This window comes from Daktulosphaira vitifoliae, unplaced genomic scaffold, assembly GCF_025091365.1.
Source record: "Daktulosphaira vitifoliae isolate Bord-2020 unplaced genomic scaffold, ASM2509136v1 Scaffold_5, whole genome shotgun sequence".
Taxonomy (NCBI): Eukaryota; Metazoa; Arthropoda; class Insecta; order Hemiptera; family Phylloxeridae; genus Daktulosphaira; species Daktulosphaira vitifoliae.
This window is the reverse complement of record NW_026099576.1, coordinates 20,549,385-20,571,918: the sequence shown is the minus strand read 5'-3', so window position 1 is coordinate 20,571,918 and position 22,534 is coordinate 20,549,385. Positions and strand designations below refer to the sequence as shown.

General features: G+C 23.7%; 4 protein-coding genes across 8 annotated transcripts; 2 read left to right on the top strand and 2 right to left on the bottom strand.

Moving 5' to 3' along the window:
• Positions 1-29: 29 nt before the first annotated feature.
• On the bottom strand, positions 30-4,995 carry LOC126907965 (uncharacterized). 2 transcript variants are annotated; one of them, XM_050689718.1, is made up of 4 exons: positions 4,709-4,979; positions 4,217-4,313; positions 1,542-1,780; positions 30-225 (listed from the first exon to the last, which is right to left on the bottom strand). In XM_050689718.1, exons 1-4 carry the CDS (start codon positions 4,787-4,789, stop codon positions 148-150), a joined length of 495 nt encoding a protein of 164 aa, XP_050545675.1. In that variant the 5' UTR covers positions 4,790-4,979; the 3' UTR covers positions 30-147. The 2 variants fall into 2 exon arrangements, with proteins under 2 accessions (XP_050545675.1, XP_050545677.1); XM_050689720.1 differs by lacking the exon at positions 30-225 and adding an exon at positions 579-736 and having other exon boundaries at positions 4,709-4,995.
• Positions 4,996-5,605: 610 nt separating this feature from the next.
• LOC126907967 (60S ribosomal protein L26) lies at positions 5,606-9,994 on the top strand. The gene is made up of 4 exons (XM_050689722.1): positions 5,606-5,726; positions 5,899-6,075; positions 9,593-9,733; positions 9,803-9,994. The coding sequence occupies exons 2-4, from the start codon at positions 5,908-5,910 to the stop codon at positions 9,947-9,949; spliced, it is 456 nt and encodes a 151-aa protein (XP_050545679.1). The 5' UTR covers positions 5,606-5,726; positions 5,899-5,907; the 3' UTR covers positions 9,950-9,994.
• A 1,476-nt stretch (positions 9,995-11,470) lies between these two features.
• Positions 11,471-13,460, top strand: LOC126907948 (putative GTP-binding protein 6). The gene has a single exon (XM_050689688.1). The coding sequence runs from the start codon at positions 11,891-11,893 to the stop codon at positions 13,298-13,300; it is 1,410 nt and encodes a 469-aa protein (XP_050545645.1). The 5' UTR covers positions 11,471-11,890; the 3' UTR covers positions 13,301-13,460.
• Positions 13,345-21,736, bottom strand: LOC126907955 (KH domain-containing, RNA-binding, signal transduction-associated protein 2). 4 transcript variants are annotated; one of them, XR_007704653.1, is made up of 9 exons: positions 21,536-21,733; positions 19,259-19,436; positions 18,597-18,715; positions 17,002-17,118; positions 16,168-16,598; positions 15,763-15,833; positions 15,421-15,564; positions 13,733-14,065; positions 13,345-13,608 (listed from the first exon to the last, which is right to left on the bottom strand). XR_007704653.1 is itself a non-coding variant. In XM_050689700.1 (8 exons), the coding sequence occupies exons 1-7, from the start codon at positions 21,638-21,640 to the stop codon at positions 15,425-15,427; spliced, it is 1,161 nt and encodes a 386-aa protein (XP_050545657.1). In that variant the 5' UTR covers positions 21,641-21,736; the 3' UTR covers positions 13,345-13,608; positions 15,421-15,424. The 4 variants fall into 4 exon arrangements, 3 of the variants coding, with proteins under 3 accessions (XP_050545657.1, XP_050545661.1, XP_050545660.1); XM_050689700.1 differs by lacking the exon at positions 13,733-14,065 and having other exon boundaries at positions 21,536-21,736; XM_050689704.1 differs by lacking the exons at positions 13,733-14,065; positions 21,536-21,733 and adding an exon at positions 19,536-19,819 and having other exon boundaries at positions 19,259-19,448.
• Positions 21,737-22,534: the final 798 nt, after the last annotated feature.

Genomic DNA, 22,534 nt, shown 5'->3' with positions numbered 1-22,534 from the left:
ATTTTAATGATAAAATAAAATTTGTGTAATAAATCAATTAATATACAACAATATTTAATTGTAAATTCTTGATCTCCTAAATATATTATACAAGTTTTGCATAGAATTTATTTTGAATTTTTTAAACTTATAAAATAATAAATACATTTATTTATGTTTTACAACAGTCCAACCTTCTTCAAGATCTGATTCGTGGTCTTCATCGCTAGAAGATGAATCTTCTTTCTAGAGTAAAAATTATAATGTAATTAGTAACTCTAATAATTAGTAAATCTAACTCATAGATATGATACTTAAATAATAACATGAGTATAAAGAAGGATTTTTAAAGGAAAAAAATTTAATTTAGAATGTTTATTAGTCAGGCCTTGAACTATTACCAAAAAAGATTATTAAATTCTGGTAAAATTGGAATTTTGCTTTTATTTGGTAATTGGTATCAGTAATGATAACTGGTTTTGTAAAAAGCAGTTGTCAATTACTTTTTTTTTTTTAATATTAACCGTTTATAATATTTTGGTTAATAGTAATAATAAAATAAAATTTTGAAGTACTTAATTTCACACATAAAAATAAAAAATTTCAGAGATATTTTTTTACTACCTCCTCCAAAGTACCTTTAACTCATAATTATTTTCTTCATAAGAAGTTAACACAAAATGACTACTGTTCAGTGCTACAGTAAAGCTTATGTTCTGAGAAGCGAAATCATAAGAATATCTTTAACTATTCTCTTCTAAACAAAAAGAAAATTGTATCATCATAGTATAATAATTTTTGTTCTGTGGAAATCTATTTTTAATATTTACTTAACTCAATAATTAAGCATGCATTAAATTTTTGTCTATAATTTATAATAAACATTTAAAAACTGCAAAAATGCTTTTTGAATTCCAATGTTATCTTATTGAAATCAAATTATCAATTTAGTAATAAACTAGCTAATTTAAAAAAGTTATTGGTTTTTGTTAAAAAACTGTTTCTCTGGTATATTGGATGTTGGATACCGGTTAACAAAATAAATAAAAATCTGTTTACAAATAACAGATTACTCTTATTTTTTTTAAGAAAAAAACCTAAAAATTACTTCTTGATTAAAAAAAAGTTGTTTTAATTAATCTCCAACCTTAGTAAAGTTTGGTTTTAGTTTAAATTTGTAGCCAAAAATTCCAGCATTACTTTTTAATAAAATTTAACAGTTTATTTTTTATATAGTTCTTTACTACAACTTGATATATTTTTATAAAATTTACTTCAGTATAATATAATAAATTATTCAGCCTTGATATGTGAAAACATGTAAGCAATATTTTTGATGAGGATGTGATACGAGTATAAAAATTTCTCCAAAAATTAAATATAATAACTATAAAAAATTTAAAGAAGCAACATATTTTTATGTTGCAATTTACAAATAGACTGTAAGTCATATGCAGCAATTTAATGAGCAATTAAAAAATTTTAATATTGCTTGCATCCTTTCATCTACTAAGGATTGATATAATACTCATGAGATATATTTTTAATTTAAATAATCAAACCTTATTTTTTGATTGTGATGGTTTGATAGGTAAAACTTGAATTGGTATAGTAATTGGCATTGATCTAAGTTCTTCAATTACATGAAGACGACTTTGGATTGACTGATTCCAATCACAATAAACTTTACAGATATGTTTTCCTAAATCATCAGCTGATAAATCTTCAAGAACTACATCAAAACCAACATCCATAACATCTTCTATTATATCTGATACACCCGTCCAACATGATTCATTTCCTAAAAGTTAAACTATATATTTAGGTATTTTTTTAAAATTATAAAAGGGCATTTAGTTATAAAAATAACTTTTTAACTAAAAACTAAACAAAATTTTTATTTAAAATTTTCTTTTTAGAGTTTTATACCTAAGTCATTTTACAAATACAGTCAGAACTTTTTTTTTGAAAACTATTTTTCTAAACTAAAAATTATACCATACAAGTGTTTTTTCAAAACTACATTTTATATTTATTGAATTTTAAAATAAAAAAATATCTTTAATTTATTAAATTCAGTTAAATAAAATTCTTATTACCCTAAAAAAACCCAGCACAGGTGTGGTGTGGCACAGTTGGATCAAGTATAATGATATCTGGCAGGGATTATAATCACTATCAAAAAAATGCTTCGATGCAAATCTTTAGATAATGTTTAATTTTAAAAAAATGGTGGATTCAGATAAAGTGTGTCGAATGAAAAAGGGATATAATATTATTTCTCATAAAAAAATTGTTTTGATCCATACACTTTTCAATAAGTTATAGCATTATAAAGTTAAAAATGTAAAAAATAAAATCGAGAATTTTCTCACAAAAATAGCATTTGGTAGCCATTTTCACCGTGAAGACAAAATAAAATCCGAAGTTTTTTTTCTAAGATAAAGTATATTACATTAGCTTTAATTTAAGATATATATAAAACTGTCAGACTTTCTGGAGCACTTTTAAAAGTTAAATTGAAAAAGTAAATTTTTTGTGAAAAAGTTGTCATTTTGAATCACTCCTTTAGGCAAATAAAGGATCAGATTTATAAACAAAATATATCAAATGATAGGTAAAGACATTGTGCATCTATAAAAAAATTTATATTGATTTGGTAATTTTTGAAAAAGTTATGGCAGTTTTAAGTAAAAAAAATTGAAAAATTTCGAAAATAAGTTATTTTTTTTTAGGTTTCACCATTTACGGGGAACGATGGAAATTTTTTTAATTTTTAAGGGTAATATTTTCGACTATATACAATTTTCGATCTTTCGACGTATTGTTGAAAGAAATCAGTTTGGTGAGAGCTGAGAAAAAGTGATAACAGACACAAAAAAAATAAATAAATAAAAACACATAATAGTAAAACCAATACCTCTCAGCTTTGCATCGAAGCTAAAACTAGTTTTAGTATATGTATATTAATAGTTATTAAAAACCTAATATTAACTTGAATTAATAAGATTGTATTTAAAATATTTATGTCTATTCTATTAAACATAAGTTTTTAACAAAACAATTAAAATGTTTTATTTATTGGTTTTAATAATATCAAATTATACAGAATGATTATTTTTTATTAGTTAAAATATTAATATAAATTTAAATTTAACTTTTGATTTCTTTTAGTAACTTTTTTATCTCAGCTTATCACTACTCATAAAGTATTTTTTATGTTCGTCCCCAATACATTATAAAGGTGTCAACTTTATTTTTTCAAATGACTATACATATTCAACTAGATTATAAAGTAGAAAATGGCTAGTCAATAACATTTGAACCAATATTTTATAAGTAATTAATATTTTTATACCTAGGTATAGTAGGAGTGGATCCAACAAATGTCTAGTGATAAAAATAAAAATATTTTGTACCTCAACTCAAATCATTACTTTAAATTGTTAATAAATTCCAAAATACTAGTTCAACAGTTGTTATCAAGAAGTAACATTCTTAATTAAATACTCTTTAATGAACTAGCAAGTTAAATATAACTGTTGCCATTTGAAAAATTAAAGTTGACACTCTTTTAAACATAATTAATTAATATAATTGATAAATTAAGAAGAAAATGTAACTAAAATAAATCAAAAATAAAATTTTCTACATTATATTTATTTTTTTTAATAATTAAGAAGTCAATGACTAAAGAATCAGCTTGTATCGTATTAGTGTATTTTATTTTAATACTTCTACAAATGAAGAGTGAAAATGTTAAATGTTCAGAATGCCGAAAAATTAAAAAAATTTTATTCCAAAGACGTTCATAGCTTTAATTATATATATTTTTAAATCATCAAAATTCAAATGTCTCAATATTTTATTTGAAAATAACTATTTTTTTAATAAAAATACACTTATCTTAAATGTCATTTGAAATTTATACTAGGATAACTACACAATAATTGGCAATATTTATAATATTTGTAGTGTTTTCTAAAGTTTTGAAAAGTGGGCTTTTGTTTCCTAATTAAGATTTTATCATAGATTAGATTTAGTCTTCAAAAATATAATTTAAAAAATTATTCATTAAGTATTAAACTTAATTAGTATGGCAATGACTAGAGCCATTAACTTACAAAATATGATTTAGTATATCATATATTTAATATGATTTTTTGGCACAGAACTTGTGATAGTTTAATTTTTTTATTATATACCCAACACTATTTATTTGTTACTAATAGGTTACCTGATTTTTGTAGAAAGTCATGAATATTCTTTATAAGATCAGTTATCTTGAAATGGGTCATTTCTAGTGATCCTCCCATTCCATGATCAATGGCTAACTATAGAAAGTAAACATTCATTAAAAATATTTAATTATTCACATTTAGATACATGCTTAGCACTAAAACTAAGAAAAGATATAATGGGACGAAATTGTATAGCCTAAGAAATATATTTAATTATACAACATATTACGATTCACCAAGAATAATAACACAAGTCAATATTTTTTCTTTTCTCATTTTTGCACTAACTTTAATAATATGCAATAAATTTTTAGTCTGAAATATTTCATTAATTTATCTAAACTACTTACTTCTTAAACATTTTTTAAAAAATAAATTTTTTGAGTTGTCACTATTTTTATAAATAAGCTATATATATGTATATCTGTTACTGTAATATTGGCAAAACTTATACAATAATAAAATAATATAAGGATATATATACAAACTTTTAAAGCTGTCCAGTTATTAAAAAGAATACCAATAATGTGCTCAAAATTAGTATTTTCGTTTATTATGAATAGTGACATGGCAGTAAAGTAATTTATCAATAAAAATTTAATAATTTCCAAATATTTTAAACATTATTTCTGGTTATTGAAAAAATTAATGGATAAAGATTAATGTAAAAAAACCAAAAGCACTAGGTATCCAAATTTTGGTATTGTAACTAAATACCAAAATACTACAAATATTTAATACATTATTATTGTTAGTCACGTGTATATATGATAATTGATAATAGATAACGTTGATTATTTGAAAATAACAAATCTTGTTTATTCAATTACCATCTGAAAGTAACCATAGGTAATAGGTTACCAACTCTTGATTAAGAAAAAAATTTTGTCACCACGAATAAAGAAAAATATAGTTAATATTTTCATATAATCCGTGACCATAACTTTAAGAAAATTCATTTTAATTAAGGGAATTTAATTTAATAAATAAATTTAGCTCTAATTAAAAAAAGCTGGAAAGAAATATAAAACAGCAAGTAGTGGTGACGAGGTAAGATGAAGAATTAATCATTTTAGATTGTAGTGTAACGCTAAATATTGAAGTAATTCTCATTAAAATTTTAAATTTTAAGTTCATTTATAGAAGTCATGTAAATCAGCGTAGCTTATCCTTTCTATTTTATCCCGCCTTATTCAATAATATTTCTTAAATATGATGAGGTTATATCCGTAAAATAGTACTGAACGAAAATTAAACGGTACATTTAATAATAATTTTTCTTTTAATAAATGATATTAATACAAATAGATAAGATCTTATCTATTGCATGCCTAAATTCTTTTTTGATGTCGCTGTTTTCGTTTGTAACCATATACCATGTTTAATGTATATACGGCGTGGTAAAATATGTTAACAAGACTTAATACTGATTATCATATAATATTTACTATTTCTCTAAACTAACGTGATCGCCATATATTTGACGTTTGGGAATTGAAGGATTTGGTAAGTAAAATTTTATCCATTTTAATCTTGAAACAACGTTTATATTTAGTTTAAACTATTAAATTTCCTAATATTATGGATTAATTCTGTTTATTTCATCATTCTTTATAATTATAAAATCCTTTAGTTGCATAAATGAGTATATTTTAAAAGTTTTTTTTACATTTTATAGTTATCCGTCATGAAATTCAATGTATTCAAGTCGTCATCGCGACGTAAGTCGCGCAAGTTACATTTTACGGCTCCTTCACATATTAGACGTCGTATTATGTCAGCGCCATTATCTAAAGAATTAAGAAGCAAATATAATGTTAAGTCAATGCCCGTTCGTAAAGATGATGAAGTACAGGTTAGTACTAGTTTTATAGCAAATCAATTAAAATTCTTTAGTTAGATTTTTTTCTAATTGAATAATTTATCATAGCTATAAATTGATTTAAATTCATATATCCATTCTATTGGGTTTATCCGTTTTTAAAGAAAATACTTTACATACCTTTAACAAGTTCATTAATAATTCATTTTAATATCATTTACGAGAATAATAACGCTTGAACTTTTTAATATTTAGAGATATGAATTATCTTTGGTTATTTTTTGTACTAAATTAAAAAATTGTTTCCAAATTTGAAAACTATTTTTTTAATATTAACAAACAAAATTTGTTACATATTTGAATTAGTATTTTCTTAAATGTTTAAGATGTAATTTGTAAGTGAGAAATAATTTCTTTAATAATTTAACTTTAAAAACAATTAAGAAATAGAACAAAAACTCTAGCCAAAAATTGCTTTGAATTTTTTTTAAACTATATAAACACACAATTTGGAATACCTTTTCTTGAACACAAGCATTTAGATTCCTTTCATGATATTTTACTTAATTATTTAACTCTTTGATTATTTTTTTGAAAAGAGTATTTTTCAAAATTTATTAGTTAAATACATATTAAAATATTATCATTATATCTTAACAGTAGATAGCTTCAATGCTAACATTATAAATATTATAAACTTCATGTAACCATCCTATTAGAAATATTCTAATGAAAGATAACTTGAGCTAATATTACTGAATGTACTATTAATTAAAAAAATTTCCTTGATTGAAAATCACTGAAGTAGGTTTTATATGATGAAGCAAAACCATTCTTTGAAACAGACGAATAACTAACACTGATGTTGTTTTGCTACAGTTCTTGTAACACTATTAATATCTGTGGAAGTTTTATCTGTGAAATGATATTTTACAGGCTCTGATAACTTAAAATTATATTATAGTTTATTACTTACATCCTAAAAAGGTAAATTTCTGCTGTTATGTTATGTTTTTTTTATAAATTTTGTGGTCTCAAATTTTATGATGAAGCAAAACCATTTTTTGAAATGGATGAATAACAATTTCAAGTATTATCTGATTACAGTTCTTGTAACATAATGGATACTTTCATGAGTTTTTTCTATCAAATGATGTTTTAAAGGCTCTTATTAGGGTTGGATAATTACGTGTATAATACGTTTTTATGAGATGTGTTAAAAAAGTAACGAAATTTTTAATGTAATATATAGAAAGAATTTCATTTATTTGTTTAAATTTATGTTATCTCCTTCAAAATAGTCCTCAACTGATGGTATATACTTATGTCAGAGCTTCCAATCCTCAAAACATTTTTGAAACCATCTTTTGGATAGTTTTGAGCTCTATCAATGACATACTTTTAATCTCATCTATGCTTGTAAACAACTATCATCAGAGNGTCAGAGCTTCCAATCCTCAAAACATTTTTGAAACCATCTTTTGGATAGTTTTGAGCTCTATCAATGACATACTTTTAATCTCTATGCTTGTAAACAACTATCATCAGAGTTCTCNAGTTTTGAGCTCTATCAATGACATACTTTTAATCTCATCTATGCTTGTAAACAACTATCATCAGAGTTTATTTTCGAGAACAGAAAAATTCGCACAGTGCCATGTATGACAAATTTGGAGGCTGGTGCATAATTACAGTATTTTATGTTGCAAATCAAGGCAAAAATTGATGTTGGTATATCAACATCATCAGCTAATTTTCTTATTGTAATAAAGCGTTCTTTTATGATAATTTCTTACAACTTTTTTTATGTTTTCATGGATTGTTGATGTACGAAGACCATCTACACTTTATTCCATTTTATAGCATAACTTAATGCAAATTCTTTGATCCATGACTTATACAAATGGAAAATCGCTGCCCGCTGTCAAAACACGTGTTATCCTTTTAACAGCTGACTAGAGACTAAACATCCAATATAAATTTTAATGTACTTATATTTTTAAGACATGTTTGCCAATACAATAACGATCAATTATAGGAACATTTATTCCTATGTTTTTACCACTTATATTACGCATGTTTTATTTCCATTTACTTAATTCGTAATACATATTAGCATAGAGGGAGATGCTGATGTGACAATTTTACTCGTTTGTAGTCCGAAGCTACTGACGTCGAACTAACAAAGGGCAGTTGTGTTTGAGTGGCCGTTATAGACTTAGTTTTCAATACTTTTACTTTCATCTTATTTATATTATTTATAACATAACTTGTTTTATTCAACGACCCATCTATCGCCAATTGTCATCATAGCCAACCAACTCCGTCTCATTTGAATATTCCTACTAACCAACTGTATTAGGATTCAGGTCAGGCATATTGTACATTACATATAACTTATATTTACTGAACATCTAGAATATAACTTTACTTTGTCATTGACTTAAAACAATAGTCTAATTTTATTTAATAATCTATCCTCTGTAACTAAGGTACATGATTGCCTATATCTCCTTCAGGTAATTAAAACTCATTTAAGTAGATAAGAATGAGATGTCAGGTAGCTTCCGATTCTTGGTTTTGACCCAAATCCTCAAGTATTAAACTAGCGCCTAACACAATCAAACTAAGATAACCATTGATTTTTATTAATTTCTGTTACTTTTTTAACACACCTTGTATAAACAATAGGTGGCCCTCAAAAATCAAATGTCTTTTTTTTTTTTTTTTTTTTTTTTTACACTACCTCTTAATTTTTTTTTAATGGTCAAAAAAATGAGCTGTGCAAAATTGGGGACCCATCCGTTAAGGTTAACCCGGGCCTATTAAGTTGAGTCGAAGAGTCAAATTTAATAGAAATAACTGATCTATGTCTCGTAACTTTTTTTTCTCTTAACTTAGAATTATAAAAGTAAACTGTCTTCTAGCGCTTTCTATTGGAAACCAAACAAGATATAGTTACTACGGTTTTATTCTTATGTAGGTAATAGAATCAGAAATCCTAAAATGAACATTATCTCAAAAATCGCATTTTTGAGTTACAATAGTTTAAATCTAGGGGTGCGATATATATATTTAAAATGCATAACATGATAAAATTAATTTAGTTATGTGAACTAAATTAATTTTTGTTAACTTAATTTTTTTTCAGTGAGCTAAATGTGTTAGCTCACTGAAAAAAAAAAAATTTAACATTGAATTTTTGTACTCTTATGTTATGTTATCTCATAAAACTGACAAATTTTACTATTGCTTACAACTTTTTATAATTGTGGTTAGGAAGGTAAATTTTACCTTCCTATTGAATGATGATGCAAAACCATTCTTTGAGGTAGATGAATAACTAATGTTAACATTTTTTAGTTTCAGTTCTTGTTTCTAAATTAATGATAACATAAGTTTTATCTATCAATTTGATAATGTTAAGGCTCTGACAATTCTTACATTTTTTAATAATGAATTTTAATTGTCAAAAAATATTTTTTTCAGTTAATCAGTTGTAATGTAAACTTTTTAATTAAATTTTAACTTAAAATGATTGCAATTTTAGGTTGTACGGGGTCACTTTAGAGGTCAACAAGTTGGTAAAATAGTCCAAGTGTACCGTAAAAAATATGTTATATACATTGAAAGAATTCAACGTGAAAAAGCTAATGGTGCAACTGTTTATGTTGGAATCCACCCTTCCAAGGTATATTATGATACAATTTAATACGTAATCTAATGATTATTAATGAAATTACTTTTTTACTGTGTTTAGTGTGTTATTGTAAAATTAAAGTTAGACAAAGATCGTAAGAAGATTCTTGATAGGAGAGGTAAAGGCAGAGCTCAAGCTTTGGCTCTCAAAGGAAAAGGAAAGTATACTGAAGAATCAGCTGCAGCTGCCACAGTGGAGGCATCTTAATAGTTATGACTTTTACAATAAAACATTTAAAAAAAATGTAACAAAGTTTTTTCTTTTAATCTTTTACCTTTCAAAGTATGTCAAGATAAAATCTTCAAATTGTAAGACCTAATTTTCAATAGTTTATGAAAATATTCAAATATTGATTCAGTGATATCAAAATTTATTAAAAATGGGACAAATTTCTATAAGATCACTGCCTTCCTTGTGATTCGTAACAAATACTTCTCTCATCTATTACACTTCAATTGCCATGACAAAACATTTTCTTAAATAATTTAGATAATAACAAATATGAAAGTGGTCTATGAAATTTAGTCAGGAACATATGTATTGAAAATCAATTCTGTAATATGCTATGTAAGTTTTTCTGTTCTCTCAGTCATAGGCAATAGCTTTTTAAGAATAAAAATAAATAAATTTCAAGGAATTTTCTATGAGAATCTTTCGAATTATAAGGAAAACTTTATACATATGTTTAATTTTAATCATTTATTAATATACTTATGTATCATTACAATATACTGTAATAACAAAAGCAAATCCAAATTATCACTCAAATAATGCCCCTGCATGGTTATTGGCAAATGTGTAATATTACAACTAGACTTTTCAAACTTTCCACTTAAAAAAATTATATTCTTGCTTTGTTTTAACTCTAGAATAACTTTATTACATCATTATTTATTGACATAATTTTAACTTGTCTCTAGTCACTTTCTTAGTGTAGGAAAAATATATTTTGTATGTGAACATTGAATGAAATGGATAGTTATTTGGTATGTTAGATTATTTGTTGGTATCTTTTTAACAATGTAAGCTTGGTATGATTCCATTTAAAAAAAAATACCCTAAAATAAAATTTACATAGGTTTTGCGCCACCGAGTGTCAAAAAAAACTATGGTAAAACCAATAGTTTTGAACTACGCTCCAAAGCTAAAATGTCTTGTTTTCAGTTTACTAGTTTCCTACTCATATGTGCAATTTGGAGGAAACGTGGAGAGTGATAAGTTCTTCCAAAATTACATTTATGGTTATATAAAAAATATAAGGAAACGGAATTGCATATAATTAGCCACTCCAAGAATTTTATTGAAATTGCACCCATTTCCTTACTATACTCTGCTTTTTTTTTATTAAACTTAAACAATTAAAATAAATTGACATTGGTGATTTTAAAGCGTATTTCAATGAATTCATAATATTGTAGTAAAATTATTAACTAATAAATAAGCCAACTACAATTTTATGATTATAATCAATTTATTGAAATTTCATAGTTAAAAAATGCATTTCTTCGGTTGTTCAACTAGCCTCATTTTACACACTTTTAATAATTAAAAATTTCATTTATATGTCGAATTAAATTTAACTCAAAATTTCCATCACGAAAAATACTTCTAGAAGATCAGTTCTCAATAAAACCCTTATCAATTAATCCACTACCGTACTGAATAAAAATTTGGTTAAAAATTGACCGCGTAACATAATTACTTATTGATAATTGATAACAGACGTTATCAGTACTCAAAAAATATGCAATCAAATTATTTTGTTTCTTAAAATATGTTCATCGGTATGTTAATTTGTTACTGATATTATTCAACTTATGTATTATGAAGATCTTAGAAAATTTAATTAACGATGAGTAAAAAAAATGGTATTGCACAAGATGAACTTTTTGAAATATTTCAGAACAAAAAATATTCATATTTGGATTGTATGGTACGATCACTTGGAACTGGCTTAGGAGTATTGACTTTAACTTTTTCAGTTGTACATATAGGACAACAAATTATCAGTAAACGATTTACTATTGTACGAAAAACTCATATTGGTGTGTCTACTCTAACAGCTATCGCATCATCATACTTGATTACCAAAGACAAGATACGAAGTTGCTAAGATTAATTTTATTGCTTGTTCCATGAGTAATAAATATGATCAGGCACTTTAAATTATTGAATAAAATATTCAATCCTAGGTTCAAAAGGAGTTATTGTTTTAAAAAAGATGAAGATATCCATGTTCAAGAATTTATTAATAGGGAGTTAAAATTAGCTAAAACAGGGCATCAAGTACTTGTAATTCAGCCTTACATCAAATGGGGCACAAAAAAAGATAGATTAACTTCACCAGAGATGAAGTTGGCAGAGAGCGAGTCATTAATTAATACTTTAAGAGATTGGAAAATAGTTGATTCTTTGAAAATTGGCATGACATCTTATATCAAGCATACATTTTTTGGACCTGGAAATATTGATAATATTGCTTTAAAAATTAAACAAGATCAAAGAATCTCTGCAGTTTTTATCAGCACAAATATATTAAAACCAATACAACATAAACATTTAGAGAATTATTTTAAAGTTCCAGTTTATGATAGATATTTAATAGTAATTCAAATTTTCCGTGAACATGCAGTTACTAGAGAAGCTAAGTTACAGGTAGCATTAGCTGAAGTTCCTTATATATGGTCTCGAATACGAGGTATACAAGAAAATTATACTGAAAGATTAGGTTCAGAAGCTGGTCAAATAGCTTTAAGTAGTAAAATGTTATTTGATGATAAAAAAGACTTATTAAAAGAATACGAAAAAAAACTTAAAAAGATGATTACTAAATTAAAAAGTCATCGAGAGCATTTAAGGAACAGCAGAAAAAATAAAAATCTTCCAGTTATTGCAGTAGTAGGATATACAAATACTGGCAAAACATCTTTAGTTAAAGCTCTCACTGAAGATTTAGAAATGTTACCTAAAGACTGTTTGTTTGCTACACTTGATGTGACTGTACACGGAGGTATATTGCCATCAAATTTAAAAGTTCTTTACATTGATACTATAGGTTTTATATCAGATATACCCACTAAACTGATTGAACCATTTGTAGCAACTTTGGAAGATGCGATGTTTGCAGACATCATAATTCATGTAACAGATGTTTCACATCCCAATGTTGATGTTCAAAAAAGTCATGTTGAAACTACTCTAAAGAACTTAAATGTAGAATCCAGTTTGTTAAATTCCATCATAAATGTTGGTAACAAAATTGATCTTGTTGGAAATTATCATAAAGATGAAAATTGTAATTATATTTCCTGTGTTAAAGGTACTGGGATACAAGAACTTAAAATAAAAATTGAAGAAGAAATTATTAAAGCCACCGGTAGGCAAATATTAAAAATTAGAGTACGTACTGGTCAAAAAGAGTACGAATGGTTAAGATTACACACAGCTATAATGCAAGTAGAAACTGATGGTGACTATTCAATTGTTAAAGTTATAGCCACAAAATCAGACTTGGATGTATTTAAGCATCTTTTCATATATAAAAAGTCAGGGAAATAAAAACTCACTCGCGAGATGTATTTAAATTGTAATAAATAATGCACTTATAATAACACTTTTTTATTATTATGAAAATTTGTTCACATATATCAAAAGAGAATGTCAATAACAAAATAAAAGTTAAAAAATCAGTCTTAATAATTGATTATCAGTCTTCTTATATATTTGTGTTTTATTTTTGGTTAAAAAATTAACTTACTAATTAATTTATTAAAATTTATACAAAAATTTTATAAAATTTTCAAAATATACATCCTATAATATATTAGCCTTTTACATGTCACCATTATGACTCAGTTTCATAAACTCTGAAACAAACAATATAGCATTAAAATATTGGCAATTTAAAATAAAATGTAAATATTTCTAAATAAACACCAGAAACAAAATTCATAAGAAAAAATTAAATTTTAAAACAAATTAAATGTATACCTGTTATTTTTTATTTCATTCAAATGTTTGGCTTTTCAATATCATTAGAGATGTAATATTGTATTTAATTTTTAAATCATTTTAACATGATTGATTTTAATATAAAAATAGTATTTTACTTTTAAACGACTTGCCACAAATTATTTTTTATTCATTAATGGTATAAAATTAATTTTATCACGCACATGATTTAAATTTTTATTTAACCTCGCCATTTAGTTTTAAACAAAAATTATATTAGTCACTGAATATACTTCAGAACTAAATTATTGTTCAACACAAAATTTTATGCACCGAATAAACATCTTCTCTTCTTTAAATTGGTTTTCAAAGCTGGAAATTATTTTAAGTATAATATTTCATGATTATTATAATGCCTAAAATGATAACACAATGATCAATTTAGTCAACATATTTTGTCACCTTTGGTTTATTTATTTTTTTTAAACAAATTATTATAAGTGTGTAACAATGACTATAATTTCAGTAGATTGTATAATAAATAAGGTAGGGTCAGATAAAACTTAAGTAAAAGATAGTACTTACTGAAAGTTAATAAATGATTTTTTGCTATTTATTATTGGGTTATTTAATTAAAACAATTTTAGATACTTATTCGATTTTACAAAAACTAAGTCAATTATTTTACAAAAATGAATAATTTATTATGTTGTCAATGGAAAAAAAATTCAAGAATTAAACTTGCATTAAATTTTTGTTTTGATTAAACAGTACTTTAGGAAACACAGGAAAGTACAACAAAATTAAATTTTAAGAATAATTACATCTTTTATTATAAAGTTATGAAAGATAATCAAGTTTTAATTATAATCCATATATGAGTATAAAGACAATATCAATTTTTAATAGGATTTTATTTTTGAAGGAAGAGTTTTGAATAACAGATGGTATACATATTTTTAATGTTAAATACCAATTATTTAAACATTTTTTGTAATATAAAACAAATTATTTTTATGAGTCAATATTATATTTATTTAATTAAACTATTAAGCAGAAAATTTTGACTACATATATGGGCAAAACTTATTAAATACACACAACTGAATGAGGTACATTTATAAATTTAACATACCAATTTAATGGTATTGAATGTATTATTATAAATTGTATAATATTAATATTGAAAATATTAAGGGTACAAAATGTTATAGATAGCAAATATTTAATGAGGACATAATTAGTTATCCCATATAAAAACAAATGGTTTATTTAATGTACATCTATATTAAGAATTAAATATACATACTAATACTATTATGATAATTATAAAGAAATTAAATGGAAAACGAATTATAATAATAATAAGTAGCCCAACAATTTTTATTTTTTAAGATATTTAACTTTCACACATAGATACAAAATAAATTAACTTTATTCTTTACATTGTTTCTTTTATTTAATTATAATTTTATAATGCAATTTTTATAAAAAAAAAAAAAACTGGAATTTTACATCCCAGGAATTTAACAGTTTATTTTATTTGTATTTTTATGTATTATTAGCTCATACAATATATACATTATTCTAGTGTCTTATTAGATTTCACTAAATAAAAATATTATTTTATAGATAATATTTTAAGTTCAAATTTTAAATAATATTCTACCAATAATAGCATATATTGTCAATGATATTCTTACAAAAGATATAGTCCTGACAAATACCTGATTATTTCTGTCTAGCGTACGGAGCATTACGACCTCCATATCGACCACCTTGATTTCCAGTCTGTTTTGATGGTCCAACACCACCATTGCCGCCAGTATTATAGTTTTTCCAGCCACGGGCACTAGATGAAGGATTAACATCTAAAACAATTTTTAAATTAATATACATATATTAATTTAATATTTAATAACGACAAATAATAAATATATTGTTAAGTTTATTTGTATACAATTATTTATACACTTATCATTTAAATTAATAATCAAAATATTTAATCAAAATGTTTAAAAAAAATTTTAATTAAAGTGTTAATACATATCCATAAAAATTTAACGGACCTTGGGCAAATGAATTTCCAGAGTAATATTCATCATTACCACCTCCATTATATGTAGCTACTCCACCATAACTAAAAAATCAAAATAAAATTATTCATGTAATATAATTTTTTTTATTAAATAACTGACATTACAGTCTCTAAAAACCAAATTAATAAAAATTTTACGATTTTTTTTTTTTTCAAAGTGTCAATTAACTCTAGTTGGTATAATTTCAAAGGACTAGAGATTTTTTAATTCCTTTTTAATTATTAGCATGAAGATGGTGGGAAATTAAAAAAAAAATAGAATTATTTTACTTAACATTTTTGAAGTTAAGCTATTCACTATTAATTGTCAATATTTCAAATGTCTTTGATCAAAAAAGTAATCTATTTACTCTTGTGATATTAAAATGTTAATTACCCAGAGTCATAATGAGAATAATGTGATGTTGCTGAATCACCATAGCCTCCGTTACCAGGAAAAGCATTATTTCCTTCCATAGCTGAACGAGCTCTATCTAATATGCTTAGCACTTTTGCTTTTCCTGGAACTGGTGCTCTGGGCATTCTAACTGGCTGAGGAGGCATGGGTCGAATAACTGGTGGCGGGGCATGAATAATTGGACCAGGATGACGAACAGGTGGAACTCCACCAAACTGTTGCATCTCACGTGCTTGTTCTTGAGCTATTTGATCATTGTGGTCAGGTATTAAAAATTTTCTAAGTTCTGCTAGAGCATAAGCAACACGTGCATATGCTTCAGCAGGAGGTGCATAAGCAGTAACTTGAACATGAAGCTCATCAGCTAAATGAGAAAATTTAGGATTTAAAGAGTTTCTCATTTCATCTTCCTGTTAAAAAAAACTTACTGTAATACACAAGAGTTTTACACAAAATACTACCAATATACTAATGTAAAATTTAAAATAATTGAAAAATTATAGTAATTTATGTACTGAATATTGAAGATTAATAGGTCAAAAAATAAATATTCAAAAATAAAATTTTTAAAAGACACTAAAATATAATATATTTTTACATTATTGCTAATAAAAAATCTTAATTTTTGCTATAAATAGTTATGAATAAATTAGGTGTTTTGTGGGTTATATTTGGTCAAGATATGTAACTAGTAAGAATACTATCCATTTTTATCATAACCTTATTTAAAAAAAAACAAGGATTCACATCTTGACCTATTAACTGATTACATGATCTAATATCATAATTACATAAAACTGATTGATCCATTACCTTTTCTTTGTTACGCATTGATCCTTTGCCTAAAATAGCCATTTTAGTCATTGTATCTTCTTGTAATCTCTTTAATGAATTTCCTTTTGGTCCTAACAATTTTCCAACAAAATTAAACTGCAACACAATAAATATAATAATAATTAATTAAAAAGAACCCTTCAATACTATTAAATTTTTTTAATCAAATTTCAAAACTGACATTCAAAATAATTAGTAAACATAGCTATACTATAAATATAAATAAAGCTATACATATACTATAAATTACTAAAAATCATATTCATCAGAATATGAAAATTTGACTAAAGAAAATAAAATTTAAGATTTTTAACAATAAATTTGGATTTAATCAAACAATAAGACACAATAAATATTATAACTAAACATAACAACTATTTGACTATAACAATTAATACCTATTTTATTAACTAACAGTCAAAATATTTGAAATAAAAATCAGAAATTTTTAATTACTCATAATTATTACATAACTTTTAAGTATATTTAGATTAAATAATCATGTTATAGTACCAATATTGATATAATAATTACCAAGGTTTGGAACATTTGTATAAAAATACACTAAAAATAGCAAAATATGCACTATAACAATGAAATATACAAAAATATTTTTTTCTTTAATATATTTATTTTATAAAATTTAACAATCAAAAATTTATTATAGAATGTCAAGTAAGATTTACATGTGATTCGTAGGAATTAATTAATCAAATAAATAAGCACAAAATATATTTGCTAAAATTAAAATTTTAGGAAATGTCAGTGCAAAATATATTGTACACATATGGTCTAAATAAAATCAAATATTTATGATGAAGTGAAAACAAATAATAATAGTATGTTGACTAATTTTAGATGTTGATAATGATGTTGTTTTAACCCTATTTCATATATAGAATATAAAATACATTTTTATAAAATTTATTTTTATATTTTGATCTTCATACAAAAATTTAAATAAAGAATATCAAATATTTTAGTCAAAAATTGATTCTTCTTGCTATTATGCAAAAATACATTTTAAAAACTTAAAATGTCATTTTTTATAAAAATGACGAAATAACTAAATCAAATAGTCCGTGAAAAAGGCTATTGTGAAATAAACTTGAATTAAAACAGAATTACAATAACCACTTTCCTAATTATTTATTTACCTTAAGTCCTTATAAATTACTTCTAATAATAGTGAAATTATACTTGGCTAACATATTATTTTAATAGCTTAAAATTAAATGAAAATTATCTTTTTTAATGATTTTAGTTCAACCAGTTTTCAGAAAGTAATCGAAAATCAATTAGGTAATTATAATATAATAAACGAGTAGTAACAAAAATCAAATAGAAGTATTATAACAGTGGCACAATTACAAGAGCGCTAAAAGGTACTACATTATTCCCAAAAATATAGAATAGTATACAATAATAATTTTTAGAAAGGAAAAAATTTTTTTTTACTGATTATTATCCTCAAAATTAGAGATCTAGTTGCACAACTTAATGTATAACTTAATGTTCTTAAATTAAGTAACTTTAATTTGTATAATACTTTTAAGTAAAATAACTTAATTTACCCTAGGAAATTCTTTAACTGGAACCATAATTTTAGTAGTAAGTCGAATGGGTTTATCACTATTAATATCTAAATAAGTAGATTCTGGTTTAACATTACTACTCTGAGCTCTTGAAATTTCTGTAAAAACAAAATAAATTAAATTACTTATCTCATTACACCAATAGTACAGTCAAATGGTAAATGAAATTAGTACAGTAAAAATACTTTACACGTATAACTCATAGTAATATTGTATGCCCAAAATATAATAGTAGTTAAACTATTTTTTAGTTTATATACATATTATCATTAATTAAATTAATATTATTTAGTTTAATTTATAGTGTAATACAAACACAAAGTTTTATCTATTTTGGAATCAATCGTCAAATTATAAGTAAAAATACATTATCAATTTTGTAAAACTGATTAATGTTATTAAAGGAATAATATTTAAAATTAAAAATATATTTTAAAAAAATCCATTACATTTTAAATAAGGATTGAAAATAATTTAACAAATTTTTCATAAAATAAAATATAGAATTAATCAATTTATAAAAATTTAAAAATATTACGTCTGTACATCATTCTATAATTTCTTATTCCATTAATTATATTTTTCAGGTGATAAATAAACAAAAATAATAACAGAAGTTTGTAATAAATTTGAAAACTAACCATTATCAATTAACTTCATTGCATTTGGATGACTATCTGAGTCCAAAGCATACTTTTCTTTCACTAAAGAAGAAATGTATTCATTTGGTTTAGATTCTGTAGCTACATCACCATTTGAACTATCATTAACTTCATTTGAAGACATTGTTGTAATTAATAATTCTAGAACTTTGAGAACCTGTAAAATATACTATAAATAAAAATCAAGAATATATTTATTTTTAATAACATGCACATATATTTATAGCATAGTTAATTTTAAAAAATTGGTACCTACTCTTTAATTTTTCTTAAGTTATAAAACAATATTTACTGATATGTTTATACAAAGAGTAAACACTACCAGTAGTTTATGGACACAGATGTCTTACATGTAAAAGAATTTCAGTAATTCAAAAGCAAATAATGATAAATAGCTGTTATTTGTTAATGTGACTTAGTAACAAAAATGATTTAGAAGTTTTTTTTGATAGAAAAAGCGTGTAAAATGGCCGCCAAGGTACGCCAAGAAGATTAATTTCACAGATGCACAACAGTTCAAAACGTTTTTCATCACTAAAGGTGTTTAAAATCGATAACAAAATATTGAAATACTCGACCTTATATTCCTCCAACCTTGGTATAAACAATCCTACTCAAAGACTTAATGATAAAAATATTTATTAATAGATAGCGCTACGTAATGATCAACATTTATTGACGTGTATGAACAGATATAGAGTATTTCTTTTTTGTCATAACTATTCTATTATTCCTCTATATATATGTAATTTTAATAAAAAATAAAATATTACCACTAATTGTTAGCTTTCTAAAAACAGAAATTTTAAATAATTTTGTACATTATATACACTGAAACTAGATGAAATAATTTATACCAATCATATTTTAACGTATTGTTTTAAAAATATTGGTATTGAAAATAAAATATTGTTCAAATTGCTAAGTACAAAATATTTGCTTTGTTGATTTTAACATTTAACTTTAATGTGTTAATAAATACACTAAAATTAAGGTAAGCATTAACATAAGCTTAAGATAAATTTTCAAAACAAAACTGTTCGACTAGATAGTTACAAAGTTATAAAGAAAAGCACCATTAAGTTGAGTAAATACAAAATTTCTTAAAAATCAAGGGGTTCTATAAATTAAGCTATTTAATTCATACTAAAAAATACAAAAAATGAATTAATATTAAGATAAATATAAAAAAACATTTAGATAATATTAATACTTATATATTTCAAATTATATTATGGAAACATTAAATTAATTTCCAAATATAAATTTATGTATTATTAGTTTTGTGTATGTGAAACTTTTAGCATCATATATTTGAATATAAAATTAATTAGTAAAATAATTTTTTTTTTATTAAAAGCTCACAACATTCAAAGATATTTTAATTTATAGATCTTTAAATTAATAACTCTAATAATTTAGATAATTAGAAGAATTAGCTATTTCCTCGTATAATAATAGATATAAGCTTATTTATATTATTAGGAGCACAATGAAAATAGAAACTTGAATAAAACAATAAAAATTTCCAATATATTTCTTTAAATATTTTTAACAAATTGATCTGCAAAAATTATACAATTGGAATATTATAAAATAGTTCAGTAAATCACTGCTCTGCTATTTTGAGAACAAAATAAGACTATAAAAAATTACAAATATTTGTTTAAATTATTTTATTATATTAAAGAAAAAAAGTATTGTATTTTTAGTTAATAATTAGATAAATCTAATTATTATATCTCACTGATGAAAAAATACTTATTTAAGTTTCTGAATTTTAAAATTCAATAGGATTATCTTAAGTGGAAACAATATCCTCTAAATAGCATTTTGTCAATTTAGCTCAATCAAGGAAAAATAAATCATATTGTTTATTAAATTTAAGATATATATTTTGATAATTTTATAATTATGATTGTAAGCAAATATTATAAAAAATATATTGTTAAGTTCGTTGTTATACATATATAAGACTTAGTCCTTATTAAATTTTTAAATATGAGAGATCTACATAATACAGCAAATAGTTAAACAGATATGCAAGAAAAATAAAGAAAACTCATTTTATTTACTAAATCAATTAATTATATATCTAGTATTTTCATTATTTATTAAATACATTATTGATTTTAAGGATACGAAGTATGTAAAAACTACATTAAATACATATAATTATTTAGTTTCTTATGATATATTTTGTTATATAATTATTAAATTATCATAAAACCAAAACCTTACTCTTTAATAATTTACCTGTTCATCATTTGCAGTGGACACCGATGAAATCAAATCATCAATATTATTATAATCTATGACTGAATTTTTTGTATCATTTTGATAGCAACTGCTTTTCTGCATGGTTAATCAAATTTTAGATGCGAATTCCATAATTTCATTTAATTTGTAGTTATTTTTTTAGTTGATACTCCATCAAATTATTTTTATTACACTTTTTTTTTTATACTAAAAAATAAAAAACGTAAATAATAATTTTGATTTTGAAAACAAAAAATATAGGATTTATTATATTTAAATTATTAAAAATCTTAGATACAAGAAATTAAACTAATATGAAACATTTTTCATCAAGCGAATGCCATAAACCTAAGACTATAAAAGTAAGATAGTGATCTATAACAGCCCTTTATTGTTATCTCTCGCCATGGACGCGTTGTAGGAGAAAATGCATCATATCTTGGTATTTTAAGGCAATATTTAAAAAAATATAAACACTATCAATGATAAAATTCCACTGTATTACGTGTGAAAATGAAATTTTGAATTGGCCATCTAATTTCTAAAGGTTTATAACTAAAATAAAATATTAATTAATAACAGTAAAAAATCTCGAATAATTTTAGGGTGCAATGTCTAAATAAAATTATTTTCTTTGTTATAATTATAAATTGAAGTATAAAATAAAAAACGCATTGATTACACTAATCGATTGTTTTTAAATTCTTTAATTACATAAAGATATTTTCTTAAATTTCCAAAGTTGTTCAAATATTATTACTTCTTTAAAATTATATATTATAGACATTAATATAAACTTCGGAAATTATAAGTCGCAATCATTTCAAAATAGAACTTGACATAGCTTTTGAAACATGATAAATATTATAATAATATGTATTCGACACATTGAATTTATACTTACCAAATATTTTACTCATGTGAAATTTACTTCAATTTTATTGTAGCATTAGATTATTTGATAAAAAATGTGTTAATATTGCAGTAAATACTTAG

Coding starts and splice junctions, on each gene's coding strand:
- LOC126907965 (XM_050689718.1), bottom strand. CDS start 4,789: ATGTCACTATTCATAATAAACGAAAATACTAATTTTGAGCACATTATT. Junction 1,781..4,216: donor TGACTTTCTACAAAAATCAG/GTAACCTATTAG, acceptor TTTAACTTTTAG/GAAATGAATCATGTTGGACG. Junction 226..1,541: donor CATCACAATCAAAAAATAAG/GTTTGATTATTT, acceptor TTTTTACTCTAG/AAAGAAGATTCATCTTCTAG.
- LOC126907967 (XM_050689722.1), top strand. CDS start 5,908: ATGAAATTCAATGTATTCAAGTCGTCATCGCGACGTAAGTCGCGCAAG. Junction 6,076..9,592: donor GTAAAGATGATGAAGTACAG/GTTAGTACTAGT, acceptor TTGCAATTTTAG/GTTGTACGGGGTCACTTTAG. Junction 9,734..9,802: donor TTGGAATCCACCCTTCCAAG/GTATATTATGAT, acceptor TACTGTGTTTAG/TGTGTTATTGTAAAATTAAA.
- LOC126907948 (XM_050689688.1), top strand. CDS start 11,891: ATGATCAGGCACTTTAAATTATTGAATAAAATATTCAATCCTAGGTTC.
- LOC126907955 (XM_050689700.1), bottom strand. CDS start 21,640: ATGCAGAAAAGCAGTTGCTATCAAAATGATACAAAAAATTCAGTCATA. Junction 17,119..18,596: donor CAGTTAAAGAATTTCCTAGG/GTAAATTAAGTT, acceptor ATTGTGTTGCAG/TTTAATTTTGTTGGAAAATT. Junction 15,834..16,167: donor TATTCTCATTATGACTCTGG/GTAATTAACATT, acceptor TTGATTTTTTAG/TTATGGTGGAGTAGCTACAT.